The sequence below is a fragment of the Diospyros lotus genome, chromosome 12 (assembly GCF_014633365.1).
Source record: "Diospyros lotus cultivar Yz01 chromosome 12, ASM1463336v1, whole genome shotgun sequence".
Taxonomy (NCBI): Eukaryota; Viridiplantae; Streptophyta; class Magnoliopsida; order Ericales; family Ebenaceae; genus Diospyros; species Diospyros lotus.
Window position 1 is genome coordinate 6,419,146 of NC_068349.1, and position 14,068 is coordinate 6,433,213.

At 35.6% G+C, this 14,068-nt stretch overlaps 1 protein-coding gene across 1 annotated transcript; it reads left to right on the plus strand.

Annotated features, from left to right (window-relative positions):
- Positions 1-1,128: 1,128 nt before the first annotated feature.
- On the plus strand, positions 1,129-8,907 carry LOC127787248 (glycosyltransferase BC10). The gene is made up of 2 exons (XM_052315203.1): positions 1,129-2,595; positions 7,991-8,907. Exons 1-2 carry the CDS (start codon positions 2,068-2,070, stop codon positions 8,627-8,629), a joined length of 1,167 nt encoding a protein of 388 aa, XP_052171163.1. The 5' UTR covers positions 1,129-2,067; the 3' UTR covers positions 8,630-8,907.
- The last annotated feature ends 5,161 nt before the right edge of the window (positions 8,908-14,068 follow it).

The window sequence follows — 14,068 nt, forward strand, 5'->3', positions numbered from 1 at the left end:
CCCTCTGGTGCTCTTTCATGTTCATGCCCCCCTTTTTCTTGTTCTTTACTTTGGTGTGACGGGAGAAAATAAGAGTGTGGATGGAATACAAAAATAATTAAGAGTGAGTAGTGACTACGTAAGAATTATATCTCTGTAATAGGCAGGCAGGAAATTTCTAGACTCTTGATTTATACTTTGTGATCTATTAAAAATTAAATTTAAATTTTAATGAAAACTTATATAAAATTTATTTATTAACTAGTTAAACCTCAATTCTGAAACTATAAAGTTTAACATTTTGATTTGTGAATAATGTTGCTCTCTTTTTGGTATTAATGGGTAGAGTGGTAAAATTAATCGCTTATTATAAATTAATCTCATTTTTTCAGATCCAATATACACTATTAGTCTTATTAGATATTCCTCTTTAATTTTATTATTATAATAGAAATGCTAATTCCAAACAAGTTGAATGGTTGATTGTTTGCTTCAGGTTTGAACTTTGGGTTATTTATTGCTGTGTCGGGGGTCTTTTCAATGCTTTTTTGGTTTGGTTAGGCTGGTCTATAATTATTAATTAGAGCTGCATTATTCTTTTATTTTTCTCTTATATGTCCTATATAAGGTCTTTTGACTTTTTTTTTATATTATTATTGTTTTATACATATTTAACTTATCAAAAAAATACATTACGAGAAATTAACTACATTAATTTAATTTATTTATAATTGTGTATTTAGTTGATATTAATAATTAGGTTAATTTGTTTTTCAACTATTTTTATTAATATTTTAAGAATTAAATCAAATATTACAATTTAAGTCTTCGATTTAATAACCTCGAACAATTTAACTAAGATAGTTAATTAGTTTACGATTGAATTGTTAACTTTCAAATTATTTGTAGTGTTATGTATTTATATTGATCGAATTAAACTAGATCAAATTACAGATATGTCTTTATAATATTGTATTTTTTTATAATAATATGAAATAAAAAGGATTATAAATTAAGTAAAAATATTTAAATCTTATCATTTGGTTATATATGGGAGTGATATTGGAGTTAAAACCAAAAAGAGATAAAGAAGGAAACAAAGAAAATGAAGAACGAAAAGACAATAAAGAGTCTTAGTCTGTTCCGCAGATGGGACAGCATCAACACGTTCAAAGCAAAATACAAATCAAAGTCCAGATGACGAAAACCCCAAAGTAAAGGAGAAAAATAAAAGGTGAACGAGAGAGAGAGCAAAGTAACCTGTCCTCTCCGTTTCCTCTTCTGTGTTAGATTCAGTTGTATTTGGTCTTGGGTGTGCCGTTTGCCGTTTGCCGTTTGTGTGATGTCAAAAGCATTATTGGAAAACCCATCAAAGCAAATCCCTTAGATCTCTCTCGTTTTTTCTATGGTGTGGGTGTGGACTCTCATAATAGACTGTTTGTTACTCACCCTTGTTATTCTTTTGGCCACCATCTCTGTGGCCAGCGCTGTCTTCGTTACGGATTTCTGGCGTGATTCAAGCACCCTATCCCCAGTCAAGGCCGATACTAAAGCTTCCATCCTAAATTAATTTCCCGTCGACTTATGGTATGTTCACAGTGACATCCTCTTAATTTTAGCCCGCTAATGTCTTTGTTTGATCAACAATCGTCCCAGATCTTGTTTCTGTTTCCAGAAAATTGATCTTAGAATTAGAACCCCACTCTTTGATCTCTATTCTCATTTCTTAGCATAGTACATGTGATAAAAGGGTTGTTTGCTGCTCTGCCTTCACTGATTGATTAAATTTAGATTCCCAATATATTCTCGTAGTCTTAGGCTTCATTGAAGATAGCCTATCCGAGTGTGTTCTCCAAAGCAATTCAATATTCACGTGAGAAACCCGAAACCCGTCCTTCTTGTTTGGAGGGTCTTACGGTCCTAGTTGGGGAATTGGGTGTTACTGTGTTTTGGGAGAAAAGTTGAAAGCTTTGAGGAACACTTAATTTTTTGAACTCTTCTCCATGTGGGGCAGTGTTGTTGGAATCGAATTGGCAGTAAACGAAATTTCCAGAAGGTAGATTTTTTTGTTTACTTGCGTGGTGCAAGATGCAACCGAGGTTAGGGACCGTAGAGGAAGGCAAGGACCCGGCTGTTACGGCTAGAACAAGCCAAACTAGGGTCTTCCCACAGAGGCTGCTTCAATTGCTTGTGGCCTTCTTTTTCATGTGTGTTATCTTTTCGGTTTTTCTTGTGTACATGATTCGGTATTTTGGAGTTCAAAGTACAGTAACTGCAATGGCCACAGTAAAGCCAACCTTCCAAAGTTGCGATCAAGAGCCTACTAGTTTAGAACACTGGATCAAGCCCCCATCGAATTTGATTCACACAATGACAGACAAAGAGCTCCTTTGGAGGGGATCTTTTGTCCCAAGAATACAGGCTTATCCATTTGAGAGAGTTCCTAAGATCGCTTTCATGTTCTTGACTAAGGGACCATTACCACTGGCGCCTCTTTGGGAAAGATTTTTTAAGGGGCACGAGGGATACTATTCGATTTATGTTCATTCATTGCCATCATTTGAAGCACATTACCCTCCTTCGTCAGTTTTCTACAGAAGGCAAATACCAAGCCAGGTATATTTCTCACCAACCTTATGATCTTTACTGAATAAAAATATTGGTTGTGTATCATGCTCATTACCCATTGTGGGCAATAACTTTGTGCAGTTTTTTGTGGTTTCATATTTGTAATTTTCTCCCAGTACTGAATCGATTGTTTATAATGAGTGATATAAGAACTATTTCCTATTTTTCCCATCTTAATAGATTATTCTCTTCTGGTTTCTGCTGAGGAAGGAATTCTAATCTTAAAATTCTGTGGTAACTTGTTAAAAAGTGATCCCCATAAACTTATTTGGCATTAGAAAAACTTTCACTTTTACCTAATTTGTGTGTGTACACATGTTCTTGCTTTAACTAGATTTTTTTCCCAGTTTGGCTGCCATCCGATCACACGCTGTTGCAAACATTTTATTTAAGAATGTGGGGGTGCTTGAGAAAATTGGATCATTGAGGGATGCTTAATTATGGGGAAAAAATTCTAGTTTTTTATCCCCAATTTTCTATAAAATCTCCAGTTTTCATTGTTCATAGAAAATTTGGAAAACGTGTATAAATAGTCGAAGTACAGAAAAATAATTTCTAATCTAGAAAATTGGACCATGTGTTCAAGAGAGAGGTTTTTCTTTTGTGTAACTGATGTTAGAGAAGGAGACTGAGATGATTTGGGGAAAATTTTGTAGTACTGTGCTTTCAAATCTCCAAATTAGTGAGGAAAATATGGAAAACTCATTTTAAAAGTTTCCCAAGTCCAGTTCATAGTTTTTTTTTCCAGTTCAATTTTGGGAACCACATTTTTTAGTTCTTCATTTTCTATTTAGAAACTTTTGTATTTGAACAGATTTTCTAATTTTCCATTTTCTATAGAGTGGATTTGTGGAAAACCAGGGTTGTTTTCCACAACTCAACAGACCCTGAGCATCTCCAATCTTTATTCAAGAAGATGAGCATTCCTTAAGTTTCTTTGACAATCACAAACCCCTCTTACATAAGTTGGTATTGCAATGAAAAGGGCAATCCAATACATACCTCCATTGCAGGGCTTAGTAAAAGTCAAATGCATACAAACTCACTTGTGGAGAAGTTGTTTCTGTGTTTCTTGCAATATAAATAAACTATCAGTAAGAGATGTGAATTTAGTTTTTCTTGTACAACCAATGTCAGTAAACCTTAGAGTTAAGAGCATAGTTACTAGCAATGTGATGCAGTCCTCACTGTAGTCTCTACGTCAGATGTGTTTCTTGAATTATACCAAATCATTGAACAAGGGTTGTTGGTAATTTAGTATCTAAATTCTTTGTAGGACAAGTGCATGATTATGACTTGAATATTTATAGCTGTTTCAGGACTTCCTGAAATAAAAAATTAGGATTTTAGCTCTTTTTTAAGCTTTTGCTGATCTTAACAAGAACAAAAATATTGAACAGAATATCAGATTCTATTATGGTTGTAGGAAAAAGAGGGAAGGAGATGCATTTTTTTTTTTTTTTGGGCTTGGTCAAAAAGCCATTAAACTTGATATTGTTGTCATGTGTGTTTCTGTTCAGACTTCAGTATCTTTCTGTTTACATGTACATACTTATAGTAGAAGGCCTTGGTATTATTGCCTTAACATTGCAAGATTGCTAAAATGATAGTCTGTGAGTCAGTCCTGCTTTGTGAGAAGGAGACTATGAAGCCAGAGATAATCGTGATAAATTTGGCCAGTCAGTGATCTTAGTGTAAAATCTTCTCTTTTTCTCACTAAAAAACGAGGCTTGGATCCTAAGCCACCCTAAGTAAATAGTAGATGATGAACTTGATTAATCTTTTACTCATATACCCCAAGTTGAGTAACATCTTTGGAAATCACTAAACATACAGATCCCCAAATCAATGGCTTGTTTACTTCAGAATTTTTTAGTTGATTTAATTTATATAATCACCAAAAGTAGACTTGGCTCTTAAAAAGCTAATAGAAAAGATATCCTGATTTTTTCCAGCAGCCTTCTAAGCTGTAAATACATCTATATAAAACTCAGGCTATGAAAATTTATTTTCCTTTCTGCACTCTTAACAAACTGTTTCAGATAAATAATAATTGAGGTGACCTCCTCACTTGTAGCCAATTTCTTATTGCAGATAACTCAAATAAGTTCAGTAGTAAAAATGGGCATTTGCTTATTAGATTGAACTCTTGCTATGGAGGCTTTCAGCAGTGTGCATGATAACAGCATAATATAGTGACCTGACATGGTCTTGTGCCAGATTAGGGAAACCAGCTTGTCCCGAACAAAGTCATAAAAACCTGTGTTTTTCCTGGCTACATATTAGAATTGCTAGCTCTTGAGATTTATGGCAGTTTTATATTTCTTCACTAACTAGTTGTATTGATTTCTTTTTATGATATTTTGTTGTGCATATTGTACACATGGGGATAGACGATGCCCATTGTCCTTAGCTTTTCTATAAACGCATGCAATTTGGGTTTAGTCCTGCTGGCATGTAGTTCTGAGAGTTTGCCTTTAGCTAGATCCTCATCAACTTCAACAAAGGTTGAGAAAAGTGTCTTTTGTGGTCCATCCTATGGCTTGGCCACTGGGAACTATGAGAATATGATGCCTGTGGTCCAAAAAGCAATTGCATTCTGGTATCACTGGACTCTTATCATTATGATGCTTTTGAAATCAGTGTAGATATGATGCTTTAGCAATTAGGAATTGGTGCTGTTGATAACAATCAGAATTTAGACACTAACTTATACTCAATGTTTTGAGTAATTTTGAGATATTTTCTGTTCTTTCTATGTGAAGAAGGAAATGAATAAAAGGAAGTAGGATCCTTCAGAATTGATTCACTACTATAGTTTTGAGTAATTTTTTATGTTCAACAAATTTATTGATGAAGCATCAAGAGAAGAGGGGTAGGGGGTGCACAACCTGCTGCACATGATTCAGAATATAACAAGAACAATAATCACAAGGCAATCCCACCGTCTGGGTCATCCACATGAATTCTAGACCTTCAGCCAGAATATGTTGCGCCCTTAAACTCTTTAACATCATGTGTAAAAAAGGCTAACAGATACATTTACTTTTATTGTGGGGGCAAAACTCAAAACATTGATGTTGGATAGTTTGCAAAACCAAGGACCCGGATTTCTGTTCTAGATACTGTGGGGTTGGTAGCAGAAAGCCTCTATGGTTCTAAATGTAAACAAAGAATTTAGGGGGCTTTCTGGCTTGATTTTTGGTGAGGCTGGTTGCAGACTTAGATTTAGTTACAGATTTTTCTGAGACAGTCTTTGGGCTTTTAAGTGTTAATTAAGTACAGAAAGATGATGGAGGTAGTTTTAGTTTGATTATCGAATTAATATGTTAATATGATAGGGTTTTGGGATTGAAATCTTTTCTTGGGTTGAAGAAGAATCTAGGAATTTCTTTGGTTAAGGTCTTTGTTCCCATTTTCTTTATTTTGGAGAATGTCATTTTTTCCACATGAGTACAATTTTTTAAATCAGTGAAAATATTTATTTTTATTTCCTAAAATTGAGGTGCCATCAATAAATTTCTTAAAATAATTTTGAAATAGGCTCACTAAACATGCTCTCACCATAGTCTATTTACTTTTAGAACCTTGGTGAAACAGTGTTATCAATCTAACCTAAAATTTCTTTGAAATTACCCTCACAAATAAGTTTACATTAAAGATCACTTGGTCTTCGGAAGCTAAACCAATTTCTCAAAAACTCAACCTTGTAATAGAAATACATAGATAGGCAACTGGTTCGGACTCACCATAAAGTCTAACTTCAGTTAGTTATACAATATATATATGTATATATATAAACCTACCAAAGATTCCTCATCCAACCTGATAATATGATTTATGATTTAACCCATAATGTGACTGGTAGAAAGCCCCTTACAGCTCATGTCCAGCAGTTCTAGAGGACCATACTGGCTTGACATGAAAACCTAATACAACAACAATAATATTGTGTCTTAATTCCACTAGTGGGATTGGCTAATGGACTCCAATTTCTAATAATCACTATACATGGTCATATCTTCTCTAAGGCTATTATATCTTCCGTCATATCTACACATTCTTTTATTAAGTTACCTAGCTTTCCACCAATTCTTTTCCATGAACTTCTTCCATTACATCTGTTCTCCTCACAAATACATCTAGTAGCTTCTTTTCACATGTGCAAACCTTCTTAATTGTGCATCTTATCTTCAATGGATGCCACTCCATGCTTAGTACAAATACCCTTGTTTCTTATTCTGCCTTTTATTATATGGCTGCACATTTGCCTCAATAATCTACTCTGGGAATACACGAAGCAAAATAATGGAGCATCTGACCTATGCTCCATGTTGAATTACTGAAGTGTCTCTCTTTTCCATTCCATGGTTTCTGCATCAAATAAATCTAATAACAAAGCATTTACCACAATTTGGATTCCTCACTTCTTTATAGCTGCACATACACTTCCCTATATATGTTGATTCTATCTTTACTTATTCAAGACTTCCAGAAGCACTAATATAGGCTTGAGGGGAGGACAGTAGACATTCAAGCAAGCAAGTCACATTATCAAAATTTTGGTTTGATGGAAGTTATGATTAGGAAATGAAGAGATTCAAGGTGGTAAATTCTTGCTTATGCTATAGAATTTTTTTTTTTCTTTTAATATGGCCATGGATAGGGATGATTGGACATCTAGAGTTCATATAGCTCACCCCACCTAATGGGATTAAGACTTGTGATTGTTGTTATTGATTCTTTGTGCAGCCCTGCAGTGGGGGTAGGGTTTTAGTGTTTGTTGTTGGGCGGAACTGTTGTGGGTCCATAACAGGCTTTTTCTCATTTACTGCCTCTGTGATCGCTTTTTGGATCTCTTTTTCTCCTGTAGATGCTCTCTCTTTCCCAGCTCACACTTTAATCTTTTGTTTGTACATTGTCCTTTTAACATACATATTGACCATGTGAAGTCTCCAGCAAAAAGTTGTCTCTAATGAAAAGACTCAGATTTGGTCTTTCATCATGAATGCCTGCCTGTTGTGAGTTTTAAGTCTACCCATGATAGTGTTTTATGCGAATAATATGCCCTGCAGCGTTTATTTTCTATCATTTTCTGTGTCGGATTGAAATTCAGTGCTGAGATGAGGTTGGAGTTGGGAGTTGCATTCAGATCAATGAGTGCATATATTTGTGAGTTCTATTAGTCTTGGGGTTGAATTTGATATGTTCGCAATTACAATCATTTTATAAAATTATTTGTCATTTACTTCAGTTCTTCTTGAATCCTAGGTACTCAACAAGCACCATTTTAGTAAATTGTTATTTACGTCCATAATTCGTTCTTGTTTTCATCTGACTAATTCCAAGTGTATAATTGGGGAACCCTGTACTTCGTTTGCAGGTTTCAGAATGGGGGAGGATGAGCATGTGTGATGCCGAGAGAAGACTTCTGGCTAACGCATTGCTTGATATTTCTAACGAGTGGTTTGTGCTCCTTTCTGAATCTTGCGTTCCCCTATACAACTTCAGCGCCATCTACCACTACATTAAGAGATCCAGATACAGCTTCATCGGTGCATTTGACGACCCTGGACCATATGGTAGAGGACGGTATAACGGAAACATGGCACCCGAGGTCAACATCTCACAGTGGCGCAAAGGGTCGCAATGGTTTGAAATCGACCGAAAACTAGCAGTCAACATCGTGGAAGACACCAAATTTTACCCAAAATTTGCTGTGTTCTGCCGACCCGCGTGCTACGTGGACGAGCATTACTTCCCCACCATGCTGACGATCCAAGCGGCGAATCTCCTGGCAAATAGAAGCATCACTTGGGTGGACTGGTCGAGAGGGGGGGCTCATCCCGCCACCTTTGGAAGGGCAGATATAACAGAGGAATTCTTGAAAAGAGTTCTGGAAGGTCACAGCTGCCTGTACAATAACCAGCCGTCTTCTGTGTGCTTCCTCTTTGCCAGAAAATTTGCTCCAAGCGCCTTGGAACCTCTGCTGCTAGTGGCACCAAAATATTTTGGCTATTGAGTGAGATTCATTCAGTAGGGGTCTGAATTTTGCAAGCGATGGTGCTTAGGAAAATTTGAGCTTTTGGTACATGATGATGTCTTCTGGAGCTTATATAAGGAAAGAAAAAGATCCATTCTTTCTGGTTTGCCAATTCCCTAGTTTAGCTTATATAAATAAGAGCTTTTTGATGTACAGCAAATTCAAATCTTCCTTTTGTAATTGCATTGCCTTTCAACTGTATTCTTCTTTTTCATTGTTTCTTTTTTGCTTTTGGATAGCCAAATGCACATATGACAGACATATCGTCAAGTTAAGCATGATTATGATATAACCCAGCTCCAAGTAGTGATTGTCCTCAGAAGAGATACCATTATTTATCGTGAAAAAAACAAAAAGTTGATATGTGAATGGATCATAATTGAATCATATCATATCAAACCATATTAAATGATTGATCTTACTGCAACGTTTAGATTAAAATGAGAGTTAAATTGAAAAGCAAAGGAAGATAAAGTGAAACCTCAACTTCATTATCTAAATGTCACTATTAAAGGGGATGATGGTTTAGTGGCTATAAATGTACACTAGTAGGAACCCACATGGACCATTAACCCCTCCCTGCTCTCCAGTCTCCATTATTGTTGTTCATAACTTCGGTTAAACTCAACAGCTAAATTAAATACCTTAACTACTATAATTTACTGCTTTTTAAAAAGATCAACATTGATTTGACAAAAATAAAAGTTTATGACATATGATCAATTAATTTACTTAATATCATAACAACAGATGGGTGTTGTGGCTGATCTTTAAAAAAGTTTAAAAGCAATAAACACATTACGTGTTTAAACAATATGTATTTATTGTATATTATTTTCAGTTAATTGATTAAATGTTCAGAGTAGAATGCATTTATTATTAATGAATTAAATTATTTAAATATTAAAAATAAAATATAATATATTCATTATCTAAAAATAGAAACACACTTGTACTCCTTAACTACTATATATTAAAGATGATAATTAATATTATTTTTTTATATTATTACTTGCGAGAGCTTGCTAGGTTGAGATGAGAGCCTCTGTTAAATTCCAGACCGAGCAGCCCTACTGCACATGTGAACGTGACTTGGTTAAATTTAGAGCCGCCATGGCCAGCGCATCGCAACCGGGACAGCACGTGGCGTGAACCGAAGGTTCTCGAACCATGACTAACAACAACAATAATAGAACCAAAAAACAAAATTAATACAAAAGCCTAACCAAACGGAGCAGAGACGGGTGTCGACGTCTCAAGCACGAAGCCCACGTGCCGTATCACTTTCCCGTCAAATCGACCTTTGTTCTGTTCCCTGCCCACTAGGGCCACACCACCACGCGTCGCCTTGCTATTGGAGGCTGCCGCACGTTGCGGTTAGTGGGATCATTTCGCGGGTCCCACTGACAGCCCCGACGTGTTCGGCAGTTGCAACGGACCCCGATCGTCGTGCTGGCCGAATAATTCCAGTGCTCTTCCACTTCACAAATTCTCCCTCTCACATTGCGAGCCTGGCTCACGAGTCTAAGACAACCGTAGGATCGGCAGAGTCGACGGTTGCGATGAAGTCTTTGATCGCTGGAGCGTCGGTGAGTTGCCCACAGTTTCTGTGTTAACTGCGCCGAGATACGAGAGGAATTAGATTCAAAAATAATATTTTGTGTTATTTTTATAAGTAAAAATGTAAAATGCCATAGGGTCCAGTTAATAATGTTGTTTGATACTTTCATTTGAAATTTAAAATTTAAAATTTTGATGTTTATTACCGTTTGAATTGGAAATTTCGAATCTTAAAAATTCATCATCTGAATTTTCTTTTGCTAAACGTTATCTAAATGTATTAAATAATATCATTTGATTCTTTAATTTGAAATTTAAATTCTAAACTTTTGCCCACATTTTTGTTAAAAATATGTGAAATTCCTGTACCCAGCGGAACCTATCATAATAGTAATATTTTATAAATTTAATTGCTTACCATTAACTTAATGAGTTTTGAGGTTTGGGGGTAATATATACAATTTCAATTAAATTTACGGTTAAATTTATTTTAAACTTGACAAAAACTTGTGGTTGAGATCTCTGTACTTGAATGATTAACGCATTCACGGGGGAGTTGGTGAAAAATTTTAAATTCAAAGAAATAATCTAAACAGTTTCAAATATTAAAAATAATTTTAAATATGTATAACCTTCGAATATATATTTTTTTAATTTATAACTTTACTAATATATTCAAAAAGTGTGTGGATTATTTTTATAAAATTTTCATTGAAGAAGATCTCATTTAAATAAAAGTAATTTTATTACGTTTGCAATAAATTTAAGTAGAAATTAATATATATAATAATAATAATAATAATAGCAAAATAGCTTTTAAGTTTCAAAATTATTGTTATTCAACAGACTCACCGGAGAATGGTTACGGCCGCGCGGGGACCACGGTCAAACAGCTGTACAACCAGTCCCCGGAACACAAATGGCTTTAACCGCGGGGAGGGGACCACTGTTAAACAGCTGTCATCGCCTCTAGATTAATTTCCACTCTCCAGCCTGTAAAATCCGGGCAGCTGCCCCAACAAACCTTTGCCCTGCCCCAACACCACCCCTCTCTCTCTCTCTCTCTCTCTCCAACTCTTCTCTCTCTCTCTCTCTCTCTCTCGCGCGCGCGCTCTATATATTCCGTCCCCACCACCATCTAGCTGCTCTGCTCAACGCTTCAGTTATTCTCTCTCGCCATTTTCTCTCTCGCAGAAACTCTCTCGCCCTCTCTCTCATGGCCGTTTCGCAGAGCGCTGTTGTAATGGCTGTAACCATCCTGGTCCTGGCTTTGGCCGTAGGCTCTCTCGCGGCTGATGCACCGGCACCGAGTCCTGTAGCCGCCTCTGGTGCCATCTCGCCTTCGTTCGCCGCCGGTTGCGTCGCGGCCTTTGTTGCTTTCGTCTTCGGATCTGGGCTTAGGGTCTGAGGTTTTCGTCGTCTGACGAGTTGATTTCTCTGCTGGTTTGGTGATTGATGACCGTAAATAGATGTAGCAGTTCTATAGTACATAGTGGGCGTGCATTGATTTCTACCCTAGATCTATGGAGATTTTATCTCTGTCATTGTCTTCCGGTACTACTATAGCTTGTTTCTGATGTGATTCTTGGGTTTGAGATTGGTTTATATCGAGCATACTCTGTTTTGGTGCACAGATCATTTATATAGTTCCATTCGGTTGTTTATTTTGAAATTTGATTGTGTGCAACTACTCTGTTTCCTATATTTTTCTTCTTTCTGTTCTTTTTTCAATTCGGTTCGGTGCCTTACTGGTTCATGCTGTGTTTGGCTGGTTAGAAAAAACGTTCAAGAGCAGGAGTTGAATGAATTTGAAAATTCCAACCATTTTAGAACCCTAAAGGAATTGGTTACGCGAATGTTCGCTTCGTTTCTATTGCAATGGACGGGTCTCAGTTTCTTCCTAGTAGCTAAAGTTTAGGAATTAGGGTAGCTGTTAAATGTTGACATTTTGATGCATAAATATTCCCTATAAATGGGAAGGAAATTTGATAAATTCGCGAAAATGCATCTATCACCTTGCGTTCAAACTTTAAAATTCGCACGGAAATCCTTAATAATTCAGACTAAAGTTTTAAATTAGCTGGTTAAGGAATATGGCAAAATAACAAGAAGATTAAACAACACATCCAAACAAATTTGCTTGGTGGATTATCTATCTATATTTATTCTAAGACACTTTTTAGCCTACCCCCTAAAAAGATTTCATCCTTAATAACGGAGGAAGCCTATAATAAAGTTCTATGTTACAAAAGGTCAAAAAGCAATTCAATTGTGGAGAGACCATTTTAGCTTTCTTTTGTCCTTCCCAATGGAGGAGTACTTGGTGGCCCTCAATCAAGCAACTACGACCCAATTGATCCTTGGTATTCTTTCCGCTTTCCCATCTTCGGCGCCGTGAAAGACACGGTTGATTGTCAATCGGCCATCAATCAACTATGCCTTTTGTCGTTTATTAACTTTTACTTGCAAGTTTCATGGAATTATTTATTACAGATTTAGAAATTCAAACGACACCTAGCTGGTAAAATGTTAAAGCATTTAAAAAAAATAAAAAATAAAAGATCCATCAGATGGACAAATAAGGAGTCAAAATCAGCAATCAATTTGATGGCGATTTTATAACAGCTAGGTGTCGTTTGCTTTCACATTTTTGGCTGTATTCACCGTTCAATTCTAACTAAGTTGGGGGTTTCCATGTTTTTGGTTCTATGAATGAAATATACTTGCATACGTAATATTTTCAATAGCAGGTAACAAATACATTTGTGTGCAACTAAAGGAAGTATACTCCTTATCCTATGCCCTTATAAGGTAAAGAAAACCCTAATATGCAAAAGGCTTATTTAGAATTATAAATTGAAATCTATTGACTAAAACATAATTAACCTAATTACAATTTATTTTTATAAAACAAATAAATAATAATATCTAAATTATAAAATTCAAATTTAAACATTGAAATTTAATATTCCTTATTCCTTATATTTTTGTCGAGAGTTTTTTGTATAAAATTTTGGGGCAATTACCATTTATCTTATGCACTTAATTTAAATAAAATGCACATCAAAGTTTGTTTATTGCACATACTGATAGATACCTTTTTTGATTTTGGATAAAAGTAAGTTTTAAAAAGAATATATTAAACTTGTCATAACATGATTTTTTAGGTAAATTTGACTTACAAAGCATTAAAATTAAACGAACTCATATATTTATATTTTTTCAAAAAACTATAGAAATTGTCACAAGGTTGTTGGTTGTCCTTGTGGAAACCTTGTTTGTCCATGTTAGGCCAAGATCTTTGGTCAAGATAAGGAGTCACTATTGTTCAAACTTCCCCCACCCCCTCCCCTCCCCCTCTAATTTCGTAATACCCTCATTGCGAGGCAATTCCTGCCTACTCTATTCCAGTGGAGCAATTGGCATGGCAATGTCTCTATTCATTATGCCATTTCTTATGTAGTCATCCAAAACAACCTTGTGTATTTCTCAGTGCCTTGATATATCTACCCCATGTCCTATAATGCATGCCTCCTAGGAACTTGGCATTGATACCATTTGTCACAGTCTATATACTCAACTATATATCAATGAAAAATGCTCATGATATATAGTTGAATCTTGACAAAAATGTTATACTTTCTCTCTATAATATAAAAGGAAAGAGCATTCATCCTTAAGTTAAGAGTCGGAATGGTTTGAACCTTTAGAGAGAGGAAGAAATATAGGAAACAAAGGAAAAGAATTGTGTTGGTCATGAGTTGTTACTCTTTCCATCAAGACTTGTTGCATTTTGTGCTCCCCAAGTCCGACTCTCCCAATTTCCCACTCTGGGTCAGGTTAAATCTAATTTACCCA